The 17,917-nt window shown below is 47.1% G+C and overlaps 2 protein-coding genes and 1 non-coding gene across 6 annotated transcripts in view; 2 read left to right on the top strand and 1 right to left on the bottom strand.

The window, feature by feature from the left end:
- Positions 1 to 6,659, top strand: part of LOC138975217 (ubiquitin-protein ligase E3B-like) — a 46,184-nt gene extending 39,525 nt beyond the window's left edge. For all 4 annotated transcript variants that reach the window (XM_070347867.1, XM_070347870.1, XM_070347869.1 and 1 more), the window contains 3 exons: positions 3,518 to 3,629; positions 4,356 to 4,448; positions 5,385 to 6,659. In XM_070347867.1, coding sequence (XP_070203968.1) covers positions 3,518 to 3,629; positions 4,356 to 4,448; positions 5,385 to 5,576 — 397 coding nt within the window. In that variant the 3' untranslated portion in view covers positions 5,577 to 6,659. The remainder of the gene's footprint in view (positions 1 to 3,517; positions 3,630 to 4,355; positions 4,449 to 5,384) is intronic.
- The window catches only part of LOC138975223 (lysosomal phospholipase A and acyltransferase-like), a 204,536-nt gene that overhangs the window by 88,192 nt on the left and 98,427 nt on the right, over positions 1 to 17,917 (bottom strand). The window lies entirely within an intron of this gene.
- Positions 10,910 to 11,028, top strand: LOC138977576 (5S ribosomal RNA). Its single transcript, XR_011459374.1, has one exon. It is a non-coding gene; the product is annotated as a 5S ribosomal RNA (ribosomal RNA).

The following is a 17,917-nucleotide window of genomic DNA, read 5'->3' as shown; positions in this document are numbered from 1 at the left end:
CTTGTTCGTATGACCAACTTCTCGTTCATATTTGCATAAGAGAATAATGGTATTTTTAACGGCACTTGAGCCAGAGCGAGGCTCACTTCCTTCCGTTATCTCGTCGTGTCTTATGCGCTGAATTTGAGTCAGTTTCGTCGAAGTTTTCTGCTTTTGTTTTTGCATCGATAAAGTACTTTAGCGCTTCGACAAGCAAGATGGAGGATGATGAGTTTGAAACTTTCTTTTGAGTTGTTTCTTGACAACAAATCGTATGCGGAATTAGAACGAATTACTGAGGAGAAGATCTTCGCAATGAACTGTGTATCGCGGTGAAAAAAATGACAGTTCGGTGACGGTGACGAAACGGAATTTACGAAAGTGCAGATGGATACAAAGAGTGGCTGGTCCAGTTTAGTGAAATGGCAGGCCCAGCAAACATTACCGATAATCTGACTGATGTTGGATACTTTCTTCTGTGTTTTTTGCGTAGCAAATGCCTGACTTGCTTGTCGAAGAGACACTGCGTAGAAACTGACTCAAATTCAGCGCAAAGCAAGCCAGTGACAAGACGTAAAACGTCTGCGTGTTCGGAAATGGCGACCTGTGGATCTAGTGGAGATCAAAGCTTTTCTCTGCTTGTTATTGCTAACCGAAATAGTAAAAAAAATCGTCCTATGACATGCACTGGTCCACACATCTACTTATTTAGATACAGGATTAGGAAGTTGGATGGTCAACATGATTACCTGTTCAAAGGAGTTTCACCAGGCATAGACTGGTTAGTTTTACAACATTCCATGGACTAGCCAACACAACCCTTTACATTTTTTGAGTCACTTGAGAAAATGTGACTCTATGTAATCGGTCAGTGTTAGTCTGTCCGGCCGGCCGTCCGGCCGGCCGTCCGTAGACACCACCTTAACGTTGGACTTTTCTCGGAAACTATCAAAGCGATCGGGCTCATATTTTGTTTAGTCGTGACCTCCAATGACCTCTACACTTTAACGATGGTTTCGTTGACCTTTGACCTTTTTCAAGGTCACAGGTCAGCGTGAAAGGAAAAATTAGACATTTTATATCTTTGACAAAGTTCATCGGATGTGATTGAAACTTTGTAGGATTATTCTTTACATCAAAGTATTTACATCTGTAGCCTTTTACGAACGTTATCAGAAAAACAAGGGAGATAACTAGCCTTTTCTGTTCGGCAACACACAACTTAACGTTGGGCTTTTCTCGGAAACTATAAAAGTGACCGGGCTCAAATTTTATGTGAACGTGACTCATTGTGTTGTGAATAGCAATTTCTTCCTGTCCATCTGATGCCTCATATAATATTCAGAACTGCGAAAGTGACTCGATCGAGCGTTTGCTCTTCTTGTTATTTGTATATATTGCTAAGAAAATAAATGATGCATGCAAACAAAAATATTTTAATGTTAAATATAACTCCATCATAACCACAAAGTTGTATGCTTATTAGTGCATTTTCAAAGAAGTTGTAAGTGTTCAAAGTAAGTGGGTGTCATTCTTATGCTAGGTAAGCAAAATAATGTGGCTACAGGGGAAGTAATGCTGGCTGGAATCTGGAGTGCTAAAGGTTAAGACTGGAGTGCTAAAGGTTAAGACTGGAGTGCTAAAGGTTAAGACTGGAGTGCTAAAGGTTAAGACTGGAGTGCTAAAGGTTAAGACTGGAGTGCTAAAGGTTAACCCCTTGACTTCCGGAACTATTTGAGGATATTGGTAAAAAAAGAGTGTTTTGATTTGAGAGTGCATAAAAACTGTTAGGATAACAGTAGGGGAAAGAAACATATATGTATGTGTAGGTATATGATTGGAGATTCCAATAATACCACAAATTACTCAAAAGGGGCAGACAATGTTTTACGCAAGGGGCGGATAATCCAATTTATTCAGTTTATTAGTGAAAATATAGACAAAATGCTATTTTATGCTTGTAAATATTAAAAATATCCAGTCAAAACTAATGTAGACATTTTTATTGGCCTTTTGTCAGCATAGTTGAATGATTTTAGTTTTGAGATATGCCTTATTCATTTTTTTTGTTTTTGCAACAGGTTAGTCATAATATGAGATTTTTGACGATATTTCTAAAAATAGGGTGTGTTGAATTGAGATTGCATAAAAACTGTTAGGACAACAGTAGAGGAAAGAAACATCTATGTATATAGAATACTCACGTGGAAATGTTGGATCTTCCTGACGAGAATTATCAACTGTGTCGGTTCTTTTCCTACCTGTCCCACCCCTCCCACCCCTGCCTTGTCCCCTTCTGCCACGCCCCCTTCCACGCGACGTGGATGGTTGTACAAAATCATCATTATCACTCTCACTTTCGTCACTTTCAATTTCCCTTTCATTTTGAACAATGTCTCCCTCGCCTCCCACCACATTTTCATCTTCACTTTCATCTCCATTGCCGGGAATATCCATCAAAATACGAACAGCTTCCTCAACAGTATAGCGCCGATTCGCCATGTTAGAGAATCGAACCAAAGATGTCCAGAAAAACGCAATAAAATCCGTCAAAATCAATCGAATTCACTCAAAACAGCACCCACATGGAGGCAGACATCTTGGCTATCGAAAACGAGGCAACTGCGGACTCTCGGTTGTTTCCCCTGAGTAACAGGGCGTCCGACTGCTGTGAGGGTCCGACCGCGCTTAAATGCGCGGTCGGAAGCGAAAGGCTTAAGACTGGAGTGCTAAAGGTTAAGACTGGAGTGCTAAAGGTTAAGACCTTAACAAATCTGAGAAAATCAGGTCTCAAAAAGGAAGTAGTTTACACATGTTATGAACAGAAAGTAACATTCTTTTGTCAATAATTAAACACTCGCTAAAATAACCTTGTTTTTTGACTTGTGAAATCTTCAATTTTCTCTCTTAAATTCTAAAAGAGACAAGACTCCATTTTGCCATTCTTACGCCAACAACATCATCAGTGGCAGAACTGTTTTGTTGAAAGAGCTGTTGATGTTGCATACTTTTTTAAAAATTTTTATAGGGGGGGGGGGGGGGATGAGGGAGGTGGTGGTATATAAAGCAGGAGGTTTGTCCCAAAAGAAGGCAAGCAACTGGAGTTCACTAACACATAGGACTCTTGTAAGAAAAAAAAATAAGGTAATCAAAGAACCATTTTTGATTGTAGGGGAGCGAGATGTTAGAAATCTTAACTACTCTTGGGCCATGCCAGCTTTATGAGGGCGGTTCCCACTCCTCTCCCTAGCTGCCTTTGCTTCCCCTAGCCCTGAATAGGGTCAGGTGCCCACTCCTCTCCCTAGCTGACTTTGCTTCCCCTAGCCCTGAATAGGGTCAGGTGCCCACTCCTCTCCCTAGCTGCCTTTGCTTCCCCCAGCCCTGAATAGGGTCAGGCCTCCATGTCCAGCTGGGTGGACTGGAGAGCACTCGGAAAAATGGGGTACTTGTATACACCCCGGGTGTGACTCTTGTAGCTGAACCTAATGTGATGTGTTTTTATTCTGCTTTCCTTTTACTCATGGCTACGATGTTTCAGGCGACACACACAGTACTACGGCGGTTACCATAACAACCACAAGGTGATTAACTGGCTGTGGGACGTGCTCAACGGCGACTTCACGCATGACGAACGCAGTCTCTTCCTCAAGGTCAGTGCTTTTTTGTTTTGAACAAGTTTGTGTGTGTTTTAAATTTCTTTTGTCCCGGCATGAAACTCTATTTTGATGTGGAAATCATGTGTCTTCTGCAGACAAAGCTTGTCTTTAAAAGAAGGGTATTGCGGGATCATGAACATGTACCATTGTTTGGGAAGAGCAGGGATAATGCGAAGTGGCTTTGATCATGTGCACTCCGGGCACAAACATATTTGGGGTGTGCACGTTAAAGATCCCACGATTGACAAAAGGGTCTTTCCTGGCAAAATTGTCCACCAAATACCCGTTTGACTTGGAATATTAGGCCGTGAAAAGTAAATATTCGCCGTAATGGCTTGAGGTTTACTGGCCGATGTGAATGCGTTATATATTGTGTGTGAAAAATGTTTGTTTGTCTGTTTGTCAAAAAATTCCATTTCAAACGGCAGAAATTAATATGTATAGCGCGGAGAACAGTTAATTGTGTTTCGCGCTATATAAGCTCTCATAATAAATAAATAAATATTTCCTCTCTGGTCTTCCTTTCCTTTTTTTTGTGCCAAATGCAGTGGAAGCACCTATTATGTGGATTTTTCTCATTTTTAAGTAAAAAGTGTGGGTTGTGCGTTGAAAAATCCGGCGTCGTGTTGTCCTGAAAATACTGATAGCAATTTGATGTGAGGCATGAAAGGGTAGTGTGCGTGTCACTTCTGTACACATTGTATTGTTTTACCTGTGCAGTTTGTGACGAGTTGTTCGAAGCCTCCCTTACTGGGCTTTGCTCACCTGGAGCCCCCCTTCTCCATCCGCTGTGTGGAGGTCAGCGACGACCAGGTAAGAGCGCCCTCTGTGAACAATACTTTGCATAAGAAGAAATAAAAAAATAAAAACACCTAAGTGCTATGTTTGCGCTTTGGCCTTCAATGTGATGCGAGTGCTTTCTGTTAGCAAACACTGTAGCTGTATGTTTTACTAAACACCCCGTGTCTGACCTGTCTGAAAACACCTCCACGTGGAGGGGTTTTGCTGCCATTTTGCTGCCATCCCAGTGAAGATAAAGAGGGAACACTTTCTCTGCTCACGCGGCAGCAAGCAGTATGTCTCTGAACTGAAAAGACAATATTGGTGTTCAGTTTTGGTAGTGCATTTATTGTAGATGTCCTTTTCAAATGACTGAAGCCATTACTTAGATTTTCCAGTACTATTTATGTGGTGTAATACTTGTTACCATGTTAGTGGTGCGCAAGCCTAGATTCTTCATGTAGAAATGAACCTTGCCCAGGTTTCAGAGATTTGTTGTAAAGACGCAGGTCCAGGCCTGTATTTTTATAAAACGCTGGAGTTTAAATCAATTAAGTGTTTGAATTTTGAACTCAGATTTGAGCCTCTATTTCATGAAACACTTCAATCTTATAAAGTGCACAGTCATACAATAAGTCTTAATTTTTGCCACTACCGGTAACTTGTTCTGAATCAACTTGGTATATTTCATGAAACTCAAAGAAGGCTTCCCCCCCACCCCCCCCCCCCCCCCCCAAGGAGTTAAATAAAAAGTCAATTTTATGGAGAGAAAAACACAAGCACACAAATGCACAGTAACTAGTGAAAGAATGTACTGGTTGCACACTTACTATACTTGAGCGCTTTTCAACAAACAAACTACTTACCCTTTTTTTTTGGAAAGGCTATCTTAACCATCTTCTATTGTGATACAAAAGAATTGTTCAGGTAAAGTAAGCAGCTGACTAATGTTTGCTACCGATACTTCAGGACACGGGCGACACAGTGGGGTCAGTGCTGAAAGGATTTTTCAACATCAAGAAGAAGGAGGCGGGCGGGCGGTTGCCGACATCCTCTACTTGCTTCAATCTCCTCAAGCTGCCCAACTACTCCAAGAAGTCTGTGCTGCGCGACAAACTCCGCTACGCCCTCCACTCCCATTCCGGCTTCGAGATCTCGTGATGCCCCCACCCCCCACCCTGCGTTGCCTTGGTTACGTCTTTTTTTGTGGCAGCAGCGCTCAGGACTTTGCAGCTCTTGGGGTCATATTCCGTTGTCGACTCTTTTTGTGCTTGAAGGATATTCTTGTGTTGAGTTTTGTGAACATTCTGGTTTGCCTTGAATGTGACGGCTAGGATTTGTGTGTATAAAACGATTTCGGGGAATAACTCTGTGGGGGTTTTGATCGATTGTTGGAGAGTTGCGCCCCTTTGTACCAGTGAGGCAAACACTCAGCGGTGATCAGTGAGGCAAGAGATCACTGACAGCTCCATGTAATGCCCTTTTATCCTGCATACATGAGAGAGACTACCTATGTGATAAATACACCATCTGTTCACATGTGTGTACATCATGTTAATGAGGTCATGTCAAACTACAGTCTGGCATGGACCTAATATTTCAATGCTCATGATGAAAAATTAACTGAGACAAAAAAAATCATTGTCCAAACACTTTAGCGTTTGTTGTTTCACCTGGAAGGATTTTGAGAACTTGTGTGTGACGCTATATTTCGCTTTTGTTCACATTTCTATATTTAAAGAAAACAAAGCGTTTGTCGTTTCCCCTGGAAGGATTTTTAGAACTTGTATGTGACGGTAAATTTCGCTTTTGTTCACATTTCGATATTTTTAAAAATAAATTGCATAAACCTGGTATTACACAGCAAACCATGTAGTATACCATGTAGTTTGTTTTGTATATATGCGCCTCCTTCAACCCCATCATGATGGCTTTCCTCGGCCGATCAGTGTACACACGTGTTGCCTCACTGCTGTGAAGGAACGCAACTCTTCCAACAGAGTTATACATGTACACAAACTTCGTCTCTTCTTTTGTGATGCAAACTACATGGAAAGAATACTGCAGAATGTGCCGCCCAGTCAGGGCATGAGTGTTGATGTACACACGTTGAACTTGTTGTAATGATATCAACCCACTTTGGTGTTACGTAGTACCCAAGGCCTTTGATAGTACGCAATTACCTGTACTATGGGACCTCCTTTAGTGTGAAGCATCCTGGCAATAAAGAACAAGTTTTCTCTCTGTTGGTCTAATAATTTTACTTTGAAATCTCTGTTGTGAAAGAACAGATGCAAAGTAGGGAAACTGTTATTGTGAAAGTGTCTCTGTCAGTGTGGGTGAATTATTGAGTCCGTGTTGTACTGGGATGGCGTCAGGGGAAGTGTTGACAGAGATAACAGAAACAGAATATGTTGTCACATGACATGTATTTATTGGAGGCTGTGGTTGGAAGAGGGGCATTATAACTCAGCAGTGTGTTGAAGTCCTTGGAAAAGAAAAGTCTGCTCATAAGACCTGAGAGGAAGAGACCCGGGGAGAAAGGCACAGTTAAACCAAAGAAGCAACCTGCTGGCCTGTTTTGTGTACAGAATTCTGCAGGGCTGCTAAGGTAGTGGTGTGGTTACATGCCTTGAGGAACATGTAAGATGGCTTATGTGTACAGTGTGTGTGTGTGTGTGTGTACAAATGTGTATGTATGTGTGTACATACATGTGTATGTGTAGATGCACTTGCATATTGACATGTACATATGTAGAGCGTTGCATGTTTCAATGTTGTATGAAATTGATGTTCGTATTTAGATGTATTTGCTTATTTATTATTTTAAAAGTTTAAGTAGTTTTTTTTAGTCAGCCTTGGTTTTTAGCAAGTAAAGATTATAGCAATGAATAGGGTAGTTATACAACGTTCATCACCTGTATGTTGTTAGTCTTATTAGTGGGTCAAAAAGACCCCTTTTGCACAGTTTACCACACACAGTCACACACAAAGAAATAACAGTTTAAACCATTCATCGTATTAGTTTTCTGCCTTTAAAGTGTTTGAGCAGAATGTGTGTAATTGATCATGAGGTAGAGCCACTTCAGTAACTATGACAACAAACCTGATCCATTGGAGTCTGGGACCATTGTGACGGAATGTTTTAATCTTGACGATCGACTTTTTATTTTTGCCCTGCAGTTAATTGACACCATTAATATTTTGTGACTGCACGAAGAATGACCAGACACAGCAGAAGAAACTTGTATAAATGTTGAGACTGCGAATGTTTGGTGGAGTACAATTTATTCGGCTTTGTTTTGAATACAGTATTTCTTGGAATGATTTTGTTGAATGCAATGTATTAGGTGTTGTGTTGAATGCACCATTTCTTCGAATGAAGGGGAGAGAACTGGGTGAGGGTTTTGATTGTGTAATGACTGGTGCTGTTCTGTGTTTGTATGTCATTTTGGCAAGCAAAGAATAGTGGGAAAGTCATTGTCTGCATTGGTGCAGCGTTGATACTTGCCCAGGGCTACATTAGTCCCTGCAATGTACGGCCCCCGGCGTGAGCGGACACCTGACATGTACGGACAGATTTGCTAGGCACGGAGTGTTTTGCAACTATAATTGCACCCTCTCAAGCGGACACCTGCAAAACGCAGACACGGACACTCATTTTGGGTCCAAACTGCAGTTGTTGTTAGTGCTATGGCTCTTTGTGGAGAGAGAATGTATTTCTGTGTGTATGTAAGAGTAAGTACAATCTGTGTGTGTGTGTGAGAGAGAGAGATAGGGGGAGTTTGTGTATGAGAGAGATTGAGTGTGTGTGTATATATAAAAGAGAAAGAGAATGTGTGTGTGTGTGTGTGTGTGTGTGTGTGTGTGTGTGTGAGAGAGAGAGATAGGGGGAGTTTGTGTATGAGAGAGATTGAGTGTGTGTGTACTTGTGTGTATATATAAAAGAGAGAGAGAAAATGTCTGTGTGTGTGTGTGTGTGAGAGAGAGGGGAAAGGGAGGGGAGGAGACTCTGAGAAAGGAATATTTGCGTTTTTCTTCCCTGCAAGGTTTTCATGAGCAATACAATGTACATGTATGTGGTGTTTCAAGAAGAATGAGCGCTTTTGCTGCTAGCCCTGCTTACCTCCCCTGGCGCGAGCGCTAGAGGACACGGGTGAAAAATCGCTTCTTTGCGATGTGTAAATCGGTACTTTTCTATTTTATTCTGCAGCTTAGGTAACTGCGCATAGTCTTCATTGTTTTTTAAATTTGTGGTGTCGAGGTATGTCCGAATCATATGCTACCCATCTTTTACACATGGCGCAGTTACCTAAGCTGCAGAAATTAAATAGAAAAGTACCGATTTACACATCGCAAAGAAGCGCTTTTTCACCCGTGTCCTCTAGCGCTCGCGCCAGGGAGGTAAGACGCTTCTCTCCCTTGGGCCAAGGGAGGTGACCAATGCTAGCAGCAAAACCGCTCATTGTCAAGCCACACATGCTTTAAATTTGTGAATATTATCATTAAGTTATGCAGAGCTATATATGAAGTTTTACACATGAAATACTGTGATTGTGCACTGTGAAAGTTGGGTTTTTTTTATACTAAGAGATAGGTTTTATGAGGTGATATTCACATAATGCAATTCTGTATTTTATTATGAGCTTTTGGATCTGAGGTGATAAACAATGGTTTTACTTTTGACACTGACAAAGCTTGGATCAATGTATGCTACTTGCTAGTGTTACATGGGAACCTTGTACTTGCACACATACCAAAAATCAACACCTTGACAGCTTGCTGTGGTGAGTTGGAATTTGTTGGGATAAATTAATTCCCCTGAATAAATTACGAAATTAGTTCATAAAAAATGTTTGACTGTGCACAGAAAGTCCCCTCGCGGGTTAGGGGGAAGAATTTACCCGATGCTCCCCAGCATGTCGTAAGAGGCGACTAACGGATTCTGTTTCTCCTTTTACCCTTGTTAAGTGTTTCTTGTATAGAATATTGTCAATTTTTGTAAAGATTTTAGTCAAGCAGTATGTAAGAAATGTTAAGTCCTTTGTACTGGAAACTTGCATTCTCCCAGTAAGGTCATATATTGTACTACGTTGCAAGCCCCTGAAGCAAATTTTTGATTAGTGCTTTTGTGAACAAGAAACAATTGACAAGTGGCTCTATCCCATCTCCCCCCTTTCCCCGTCGCGATATAACCTTCGTGGTTGAAAACGACGTTAAACACCAAATAAAGAAAGAAATCAAAACCCAATCTTGGGTTAGTTTGCGAGATGCTCCATGAAGCAACTTACATTAAAAAGATTTTTTAACTAGAATTAAAAATAAAGGTTTTTTTCTTTTCATTTTTTAGGTCACACGCTAAAGGAAATAATGTTTCCCCATGGCATATTTTGATTTTGAGAAAAAATTGGTTTTTACTGCCGCAGAAATGTGCATTTCGGGGGACAATTTCCATGGCTGTGATCTGTTGGTTCCCATCGGTAGCAGTAGGTGAAAGTGGGCTTGTCAATATAACACTTACCTCGACAGTACTATTCTTGCACATTATCTATTATAGGCCGAAAAAATTGGACAAAACGCTGAGTGGGTACAATTATCTCCCATAACCATGCGCCACCGTGGATCCCAAGCACTGTCCGAGTGCTTCCCCCTTACAGGATGTAGGTGGCGCGTCCTCTTTCTTTTTTCGCGCGTGTCAGACCGGCTGTGTTTCTGCTACGCTCCCGGATTATTTTGGACTAAGAGGCTCCTTTTCTGTGTGGACTATCACCTGTTGGATTATTGTGTGTTATTCCACTTCTGGCTTGAGGCTACGTTGTGTTTCCTTCAACTTGTGCCTCCGTTTTTGTGTGGCGGACTCGGCGTGCCTCCCGTCCTACTTCGTGGTGACCGGTCGTCTGCTTCTCGTTTCGCCGCATTCACTTGAGTATTGACCTAAATTTTCTTTGAATTTTGTTAATTCTCGGTCTTTAAGGGTACGTACAGGGCGAGGTAGGATGTCTCGTCCTGTTTTGGGCTCTGGTTCTACGGAACCAGAGTCTGCCGGGGGCAACCCTTCTCCGGGCGCCCAGCGTCATGTTTTACGCACGGAGAAGGGGATCTTTCGGCGCTCCGACTCTCCCTCCCCAAACGCTTTGCGTTTGCGGCGAGGGAGGGCGGAGAAAGCCTGTTTGAGCAAGCTCAATGCGAGCTTGCTCAAACAGGCTGGGCTTGAGCCTGGGACTTCGGGCGGGGCTGCGCCGTCGAAGGTTCGGGGAAGGTCGAGGGGAAAGAAAAAGCTTCTTTCTCCTTCTCCTTCAGTGGAACAGGCTTCCCCCCCTTCGACGCCGTTGTCCGGCCCTCAGTCTCAGGCTTCAGCTCCTCCCGGTTTCAAGCCTGGGGGGAAGGTTTCCTTCTCCCCCCTGGCTCGAATCCGGGGGCAGGTCGATTCCCAACCCTCTTTGGGGGTTGGTGAATCCGATCTAGGGGCTACTGGAGAGACTCAGGTTTTGACAGCCAACGGCCATACCACGTTGAAAACACCGGTTCTCGTCCGACCACCGAAGTTAAGCAACGTCGGGCCCGGTTAGTACTTGGATGGGTGACCGCCTGGGAACACCGGGTGCAGTTGGCATTAAAATCTTTCTTTTTCCGGTGCCTCTCCTGTGCCCTCCTCGGTTTCCACCGCTGTGGAAGCCAGGAGGGACACGGGTCCTCCTCTGAACTCCCTCGCTGGGTCGTCTGCTGCTGTTTTGACAGTAGTTTCGGCCTCCTGGGGGGGGAGATCGGAGGAGATGACGGGGTCTCTGAATTCCCTCCCCGCTGGGGTTGGGATGCGAATTGACCCCGTTCAGGGCGGTCCTGTGGGGGCAGGGGTTTCAGGCTTCGTGCCTACGACCACTGCTACTACGGTTCCCTCTGACGTCCGTGTGACTGGTGGCTGTCCCTCTTGAAACGCTCCGGCCGACTAGTTACTGGACGTGGAGGTGTTCGACAGAACGTGGTACTTCTGTCGAATGGTCAGGGCGACGGGAACATTGTTTCTGTTGCTCAGACCGACACCTCCGACCGGACCGTCTTGACCCCACGCCATTCCTTAGCGTCTGGTGTTCGGGTGACGGATGGTCCGGACCAAGGGTCCGGAACGTTCCAGGCTTACGGGTCGGGATCGAACCGGACCCACGGGTCCCGACTGGACTTGACCTCCGGGTTTGGTCCGGACGGGACCCATGGTACGGGACCGTACGTGCGGGACAGTACCTCTGGCCCTTGCCGGACCCCCCGGACCTACGGGTCCGGATGGTACGGTACGGGACCAGTGTTTCGGTCGGGACCGGACCACCCGACCACCTCTGTTGGTCTGGGTGGTCTGGCACCGAACCGGAACACACCGGACCTACGGGTCCGGAGGGTACGGTACCGGACCAGTGGTCCGGTCGGGACCGGACCACTCGACCAACTCTGTTGGTCCGGGTGGTCTGGCACCGAACCGGACCATGCCGGACCTACGGGTCCGGATGGTACGGTATGTCCACGTCCGGACCGAGCCACCCGAACACTTCTGTGGGTACGGATGGTTCGGTACCGAACGGGAACGGGACCTCCGGATGGTACGGGACCGGACCGAATCTACGGGTTCGGATGGTCCGGTACCGGACCACCCGACCACCTCTGTTGGTCCGGATGGTCTGTCACCGAACCGGACCATACCGGACCTACGGGTCCGGATGGTACGGTAGGTCCACGTCCGGACCGAACACTTCAGTGGGTACGGATGGTTCGGTGCCGTACGGGACCTCCGGATGGTATGGGACCGGACCACAGGACCGGAACACCGGACCACCCTACCGGATCGGTCCGGACCACCCGACCACCTCTGTTGGTCCGGATGGTCTGGCACCGAACCGGACCTACGGGTCCGGATGGTACGGTATGTCCACGTCCGGACCGAGCCACCCGAACACTTCTGTGGGTACGGGTGGTTCGGTGCCGAACGGGACCTCCGGATGGTGCGGGACCGGACCGGACCTACGGGTCCGGATGGTCCGGTGCTGGACCGGTGGTCCGGTCCGGACCGGACCACCCGACCACCTCTGTTGGTCCGGATGGTCTGGCACCGAACCGGACCATACCGGACTTACGGGTCCGGATGGTACGGTGTGTCCGGACCGAGCCACCCGAACACTTCTGTGGGTACGGATGGTTCGGTACCGAACGGGACCTCCGGATGGTACGGGACCGGACCGGAACACCAGACCGGAACACCGGACCACCCTACCGGACCGGTCCGGACCACCCGACCACCTCTGTTGGTCCGGATGGTCTGGCACCGAACCGGACCTACGGGTCCGGATGGTACGGTACGTCCACGCCCGGACCGAACCACCCGAACACTTCTGTGCGTAGGATGGTTCGGTGCCGAACAGGACCTCCGGATGGTACCGGACCTACGGGTCCGGACCTACGGGTCCGGATGGTCCGGTGCGGGACCACCCGACCACTTCTGTTGGTCTGGATGGTCTGGCACCGAACCGGACCATACCGGACCACCGGACCTACGGGTCCGGATGGTACGGTATGTCCACGTCCGGACCTAACCACCCGAACACTTCTGTGGGTACGATGGTTCGGTGCTGAACGGGACCTCCGGATGGTACGGCACCGGACCGGACCACCCTACCGGACCGGATCGGCACCCCCGACCGGACCGGACCATTTCTTTTCTGATCAGACCCGATGGGTTCCTGTTCAGTCTATAAATGGCGGGGGTTCGTTGGCTGGGCTGACCCAACAGTCGCAGGGTTGTTGTTTTTCTCCCCCTTCGGCTGCTGGAGACGTTTCGTCTTTGGGGCAGGGGTCTTCGCGGCCTCTTGCTTCTGTGGGCGTTTCTTCACAGCCTGCTTCATCGCTTTCGGCTCTTCCCCCTCAAGCTCCCTACACTCCTGCTTTTGAGGAGTTGTCGGGAAGTGAAGAGGAGAGTGAGTCGGAGGACGATAGGGAGGAGGATCAGGGTCGCCCTGAGGTTAACACTGAACCTCTACCCTTGCCGGTTTCTGATGGAACTTCCGAAGCTATGCTTCGTACTTTCCAACAGTACATGACAGACATCACGCGGCGTCTTGACGTCACGGATGCCTCTCTTAAGCGTCTGTCGTCTAGTGTTGACACACAGGACGTGGACCCGGGGTCTGAGGACGAGAGGCAGGAGGCTCGTCCTCGCACAGCTAGAAGGACGTTTGAACAGTTTCAGGACGTCCTTCCCTGAGACGCCCTCTCGTCCTTTGAGTCCGCTTCGGCCCGGGCGCGGGAGGCTCACGCCGCGTCTGCCGGCGGCTCGTTTTATGAACGATCCGGCCGCCGGCAATTCGCGTTCCACCCTAGTCTAAGTGCCACGGTGGAAGCGGCAGCACATCGCCTGAGGAGTACAGATTCACGTGCAAACGCGACCTATGTTCCTCGGGAGGACGCGGGTTCAGTGCCATGCTTTCCTTCGGGAGGCGCACCTCCACTGTTTCCTCGTGTCCAATCTGTTTCGTCCCTCCCTTTTCCCTTTGACTCTCGAACTCTCCCTTTCCAGACTTCGAGTGTTTAGGGTGGGGCTGACGGTGATGTGTTCGTTGGGGAGGTGCCTTCGGTCAAGAAGGTGGAACTGAGCTCTGCTTCGTTCCACAATCTTGAGGCCACCGTTTCTTCCACAGTCGAGGCCCAATCACAGGCCTTGACATGGATGAGCACGCTGTCCACACTGTTGGACCCTCCCAATCGGGCAGAGTCCGATTCCACTCGGGTCCTTGACACGGTTCGAGTGGATCGGGCTTTGCATGCCGTGCGATCGTGCGTGACGTCTGCGGCAGAATTGGCCATTGGAACACGGGTCCACTTTATTGGCCCTGTTCCGTGATCATTTTCTGCCTACTTCTATAGTGCCTCCGGATATGAGGAAGAGTCTGAGGAACACGTTTCCTCAGCCTTCTTCCCTCTTTCATCCGGACACTGTTCGTTCTGTGGTGGAGTCCACACGCCAGAGGAACACTGATTCTCTGATGGTTGGCCTCGCTGCTTCGGCGACGGCGGCGGGGAGTAAGAGAAGTGCTACAGTCACCTCCAGCTCCCAGCCTCAGAAGAAGAAGAAGAAGCCAGTTTCACTGCCTCCTTCTTCCTCCTCTTAGACGCCTGTTGCGTTCCCAAGCAAGACGAAGGGTGCTCAGACAGGTAAGGGGAAGCAGCACCACCAGGGGGGGTGGTCGCAAGCCTGCGCCTGCCCGCCAGCAGAATTTTCAGTGAGTCCCGGCCCTACGTTGACGCCCCCTCAAGTTGCCCCTCTTTCGTCCGGCGGTTCCCTTTTTTCGGGCCCGCGGCATGTGGGGCAGACTGGTCTCCAACCAGTTTTTCTTGAGGGTGGTGTGGTCGGGGTTTTCTCTACCGCTGTCGTCACAACCTCCATTGTCCGCTCTACCTTGGACGTTCCCCCCTCCTCGAGAGCCTGCCAGATGGCAGGCTCTTCAGGACGAGGTGAACTCGTTGGTCGAGAAGAAGGCGGTCTACCCCCTTTCTCAGCCTTCTCTGGGGTTCTGCTCCCGCCTGTTCACCGTCCCCAAAAAGGACGGCCGGTTCAGGCCGGTGTTGGACCTCTCCACCTTGAACTTGTACCTTCACAGGTGCAAGTTCAAGATGGAAACCCCTTCGTCGGTCCGGTTGGCCATCCGGCCAAACGATTGGGCCATGTCTGGGACCTCCAGGATGCTTACTTCCACATCCTGGTGGCCCCGGGGTACCGACATCTGCTCCGGTTCGTTTGGGAGGGCACGGTGTTCGAGTTTCGGGCCCTCCCATTCGGCCTGTCCTTGGCCCCTCTGATTTTCAACGGGGACAACAACACCACATGCTTAGCTTACCTTCGCCACCAGGGGGGCACCAATTCTCGGTCCCTCTCCCTGTTGGCGGAGGAGATTCTGCTCTGGTGCCAGACCAATCAGGTCCGGATGTCAGTCCAGTTCGTTCCGGGGAAACTGAACGCCCTGGCCGACATTCTCAGTCGGGGCGATCAGGTTCTCTCCACAGAATGGACCATCGCTCACAACGTTCTACAGCGTCTGTGGGCAAGGTGGGACCGTCCTCTGATCGATCTGTTCGTAACTCGATTCAGCGCTCGGCTTCCCAGGTACGTCAGCCCCTTTCGAGACATGAATGCGTTCCACTTGGACGCATTCACTCTCTTGTGGAGGCTCCTCGATGCTTACGCCTATCCCCCGACATCTCTGATTCCGAGGGTGCTGGCAAAATATCTGCAGGAACGACCAAGACTGATTTTGGTCGCGCCTTACTGGCCAACAGCTCCGTGGTTTCCAGATCTTCGCGGTCTCACCCACGTAGACCCTCTACCTCTGGATCTGGACGGGGGAGGTCTGCTCCAGCCTCGATCATGCCTCCCTCATCCACGTCCAGAGAGTCTGTGCTTGACCGCATGGCTCTTGTGCGCTCCAAACTGCTTGCACTAGGATTGCACAAGAGTTCAGTAGAGTTTTCCTTGAACGCTAAGAGGCGATCAACTAATCAGCTCTACGACTTACGCTGGAGAGCTTGGGCCACCTTCGCCTTGTCCAAGGGGATAAAGCCGCTTTATCCCTCAACACAGGACTTGGCCAACTTCCTGGTGGAAGTGTATCAAAAGAAGAGTCTTTCTTCTAAGACTCTTCTTGGATACAGATCTGCCATCGCTTCCACGATTGCGGCCGCTACTGGTCGCAGAACTGAACACTTGATCAGGTCCTCCCTCATCGCTAATGTCCTTTCGGGTATTAGCAATGCAGCGGTGTCTAAACCTCGGGTTTCATTTCCCAAGGGGGATGTCTTTCTGGTCCTCAAACTCCTGCGTAGCAATGAGTTTGAACCCCTGGCAGGCATCAGTATCAAGTTGCTGATTTTTAAGACTAATTGTTCCTCATCGCTTTAGCCACTTGCCGTAGACTCAGTGGTATTCAAGCTTTGAGTGGCCTGGACTTTGACATTGAGTTCACCACACAGCAGTGGTTGCTAGCATGGTCACGTCAGTCTAAGGTATGTTTCTTGGGTATATTTTCTTTTACGGTAGTACTGTTCGAAAATTGCCTGGGTATCTTAATCCTTGGATTTAAGTGATTTTGATTAAGGAGTTTAATACTCTACATATCACCCTCACACCACTCTGGTATTCTGTGCAAGAATAGTACTGTCGAGGTAAGTGTTATATTGACTGTAAGGCTTCTTTTTAAGCCTACTGTCTATATGATACTTACCGAGACAGTACTATTAGAGTTTCCCTCCCGCCTCCCCTCTTGATATGTTATGGGCTTTTTGAGGGTCTGCAGCTCATAAAGAAAGAGGACGCGCCACCTACATCCTGTAAGGGGGAAGCACTCGGACAGTGCTTGGGATCCACGGTGGCGCATGGTTATGGGAGATAATTGTACCCACTCAGCGTTTTGTCCAATTTTTTCGGCCTATAATAGATAATGTGCAAGAATAGTACTGTCTCGGTAAGTATCATATAGACAGTAGGCTTAAAAAGAAGCCTTACAGTCTTGTTTACTTTACATGTTGAAAATTAATTGTAGGGTGTGCTTTGGTATGGAAATACTGCAGTGTGACTGGAAGAGAGGAGAAAGATTGAAAAAAGAAGTGTGCATTCATGACAAATAAATGTTGAAAAACCCACCCACCCGATTTCTTAGTTTTTATCAGAGGAAAGGAGAATGGAGTGATTTGGATGTGTGTGTCTGTTTGTGTGTGTGAGTGTGAGAATATGTACATTTAGCCTTTAGGAGGAAAACGATCTAAATGCTTGGTAATGAGTCACTGTTTTCAAATACAATGTACTTTGTATGTGGATCAGTTGTTGCTTTTTACATTTAGTAAAGTTTTGACTAAATGTTTTAACATAGAGGGGGGAATCGAGACGAGGGTATTGTGGTGTATGTGTGTCTGTCTGTGTGTGTGTGTGTATGTGTAGAGCGATTCAGAGAAAACTACTGGACCGATCTTCATGAAACTTGACATGAGAGATCCTGAGTATAGTATCTCCAGACGTTTTTTTCATTTTTCTGATAAATGTCTTTGATGACGTCATATCCGGCTTATCGTGAAAGTTGAGGCAGCACTGTCACGCTCTCATTTTTCAACCAAATTGGTTGAAATTTTGATCAAGTAATCTTTGACAAAGCCCGGACTTTGGTATTGCATTTCAGCTTGGAGGCTTAAAAATTAATTAATGAGTTTGCTCATTAAAGTTGTCATTAAAATCGATTTTTCGCAAACAGATTTAAAATTGATTGCATCGTATTCTTCATCACATTCTGAATCTAAAAATATATTCATGTCATGTTTACTCTTAAAATGTGATCACAATTAACGAAAATAGATTAATTAGTCTTCAATTAAAATTTAAGATATCGATCCAAAAATGATTTCATCTTATTCTTTATCGTTTCCTGATTCCAATAACATATAGATATGATAGGTTGTATTCAAAACAAGCTGACAAATAT

This window comes from Littorina saxatilis, linkage group LG9 (genome assembly GCF_037325665.1).
Source record: "Littorina saxatilis isolate snail1 linkage group LG9, US_GU_Lsax_2.0, whole genome shotgun sequence".
NCBI lineage: Eukaryota > Metazoa > Mollusca > Gastropoda > Littorinimorpha > Littorinidae > Littorina > Littorina saxatilis.
Note: the sequence above shows the minus strand (reverse complement) of the source record. Positions and strands in the feature narration are given on the sequence as shown.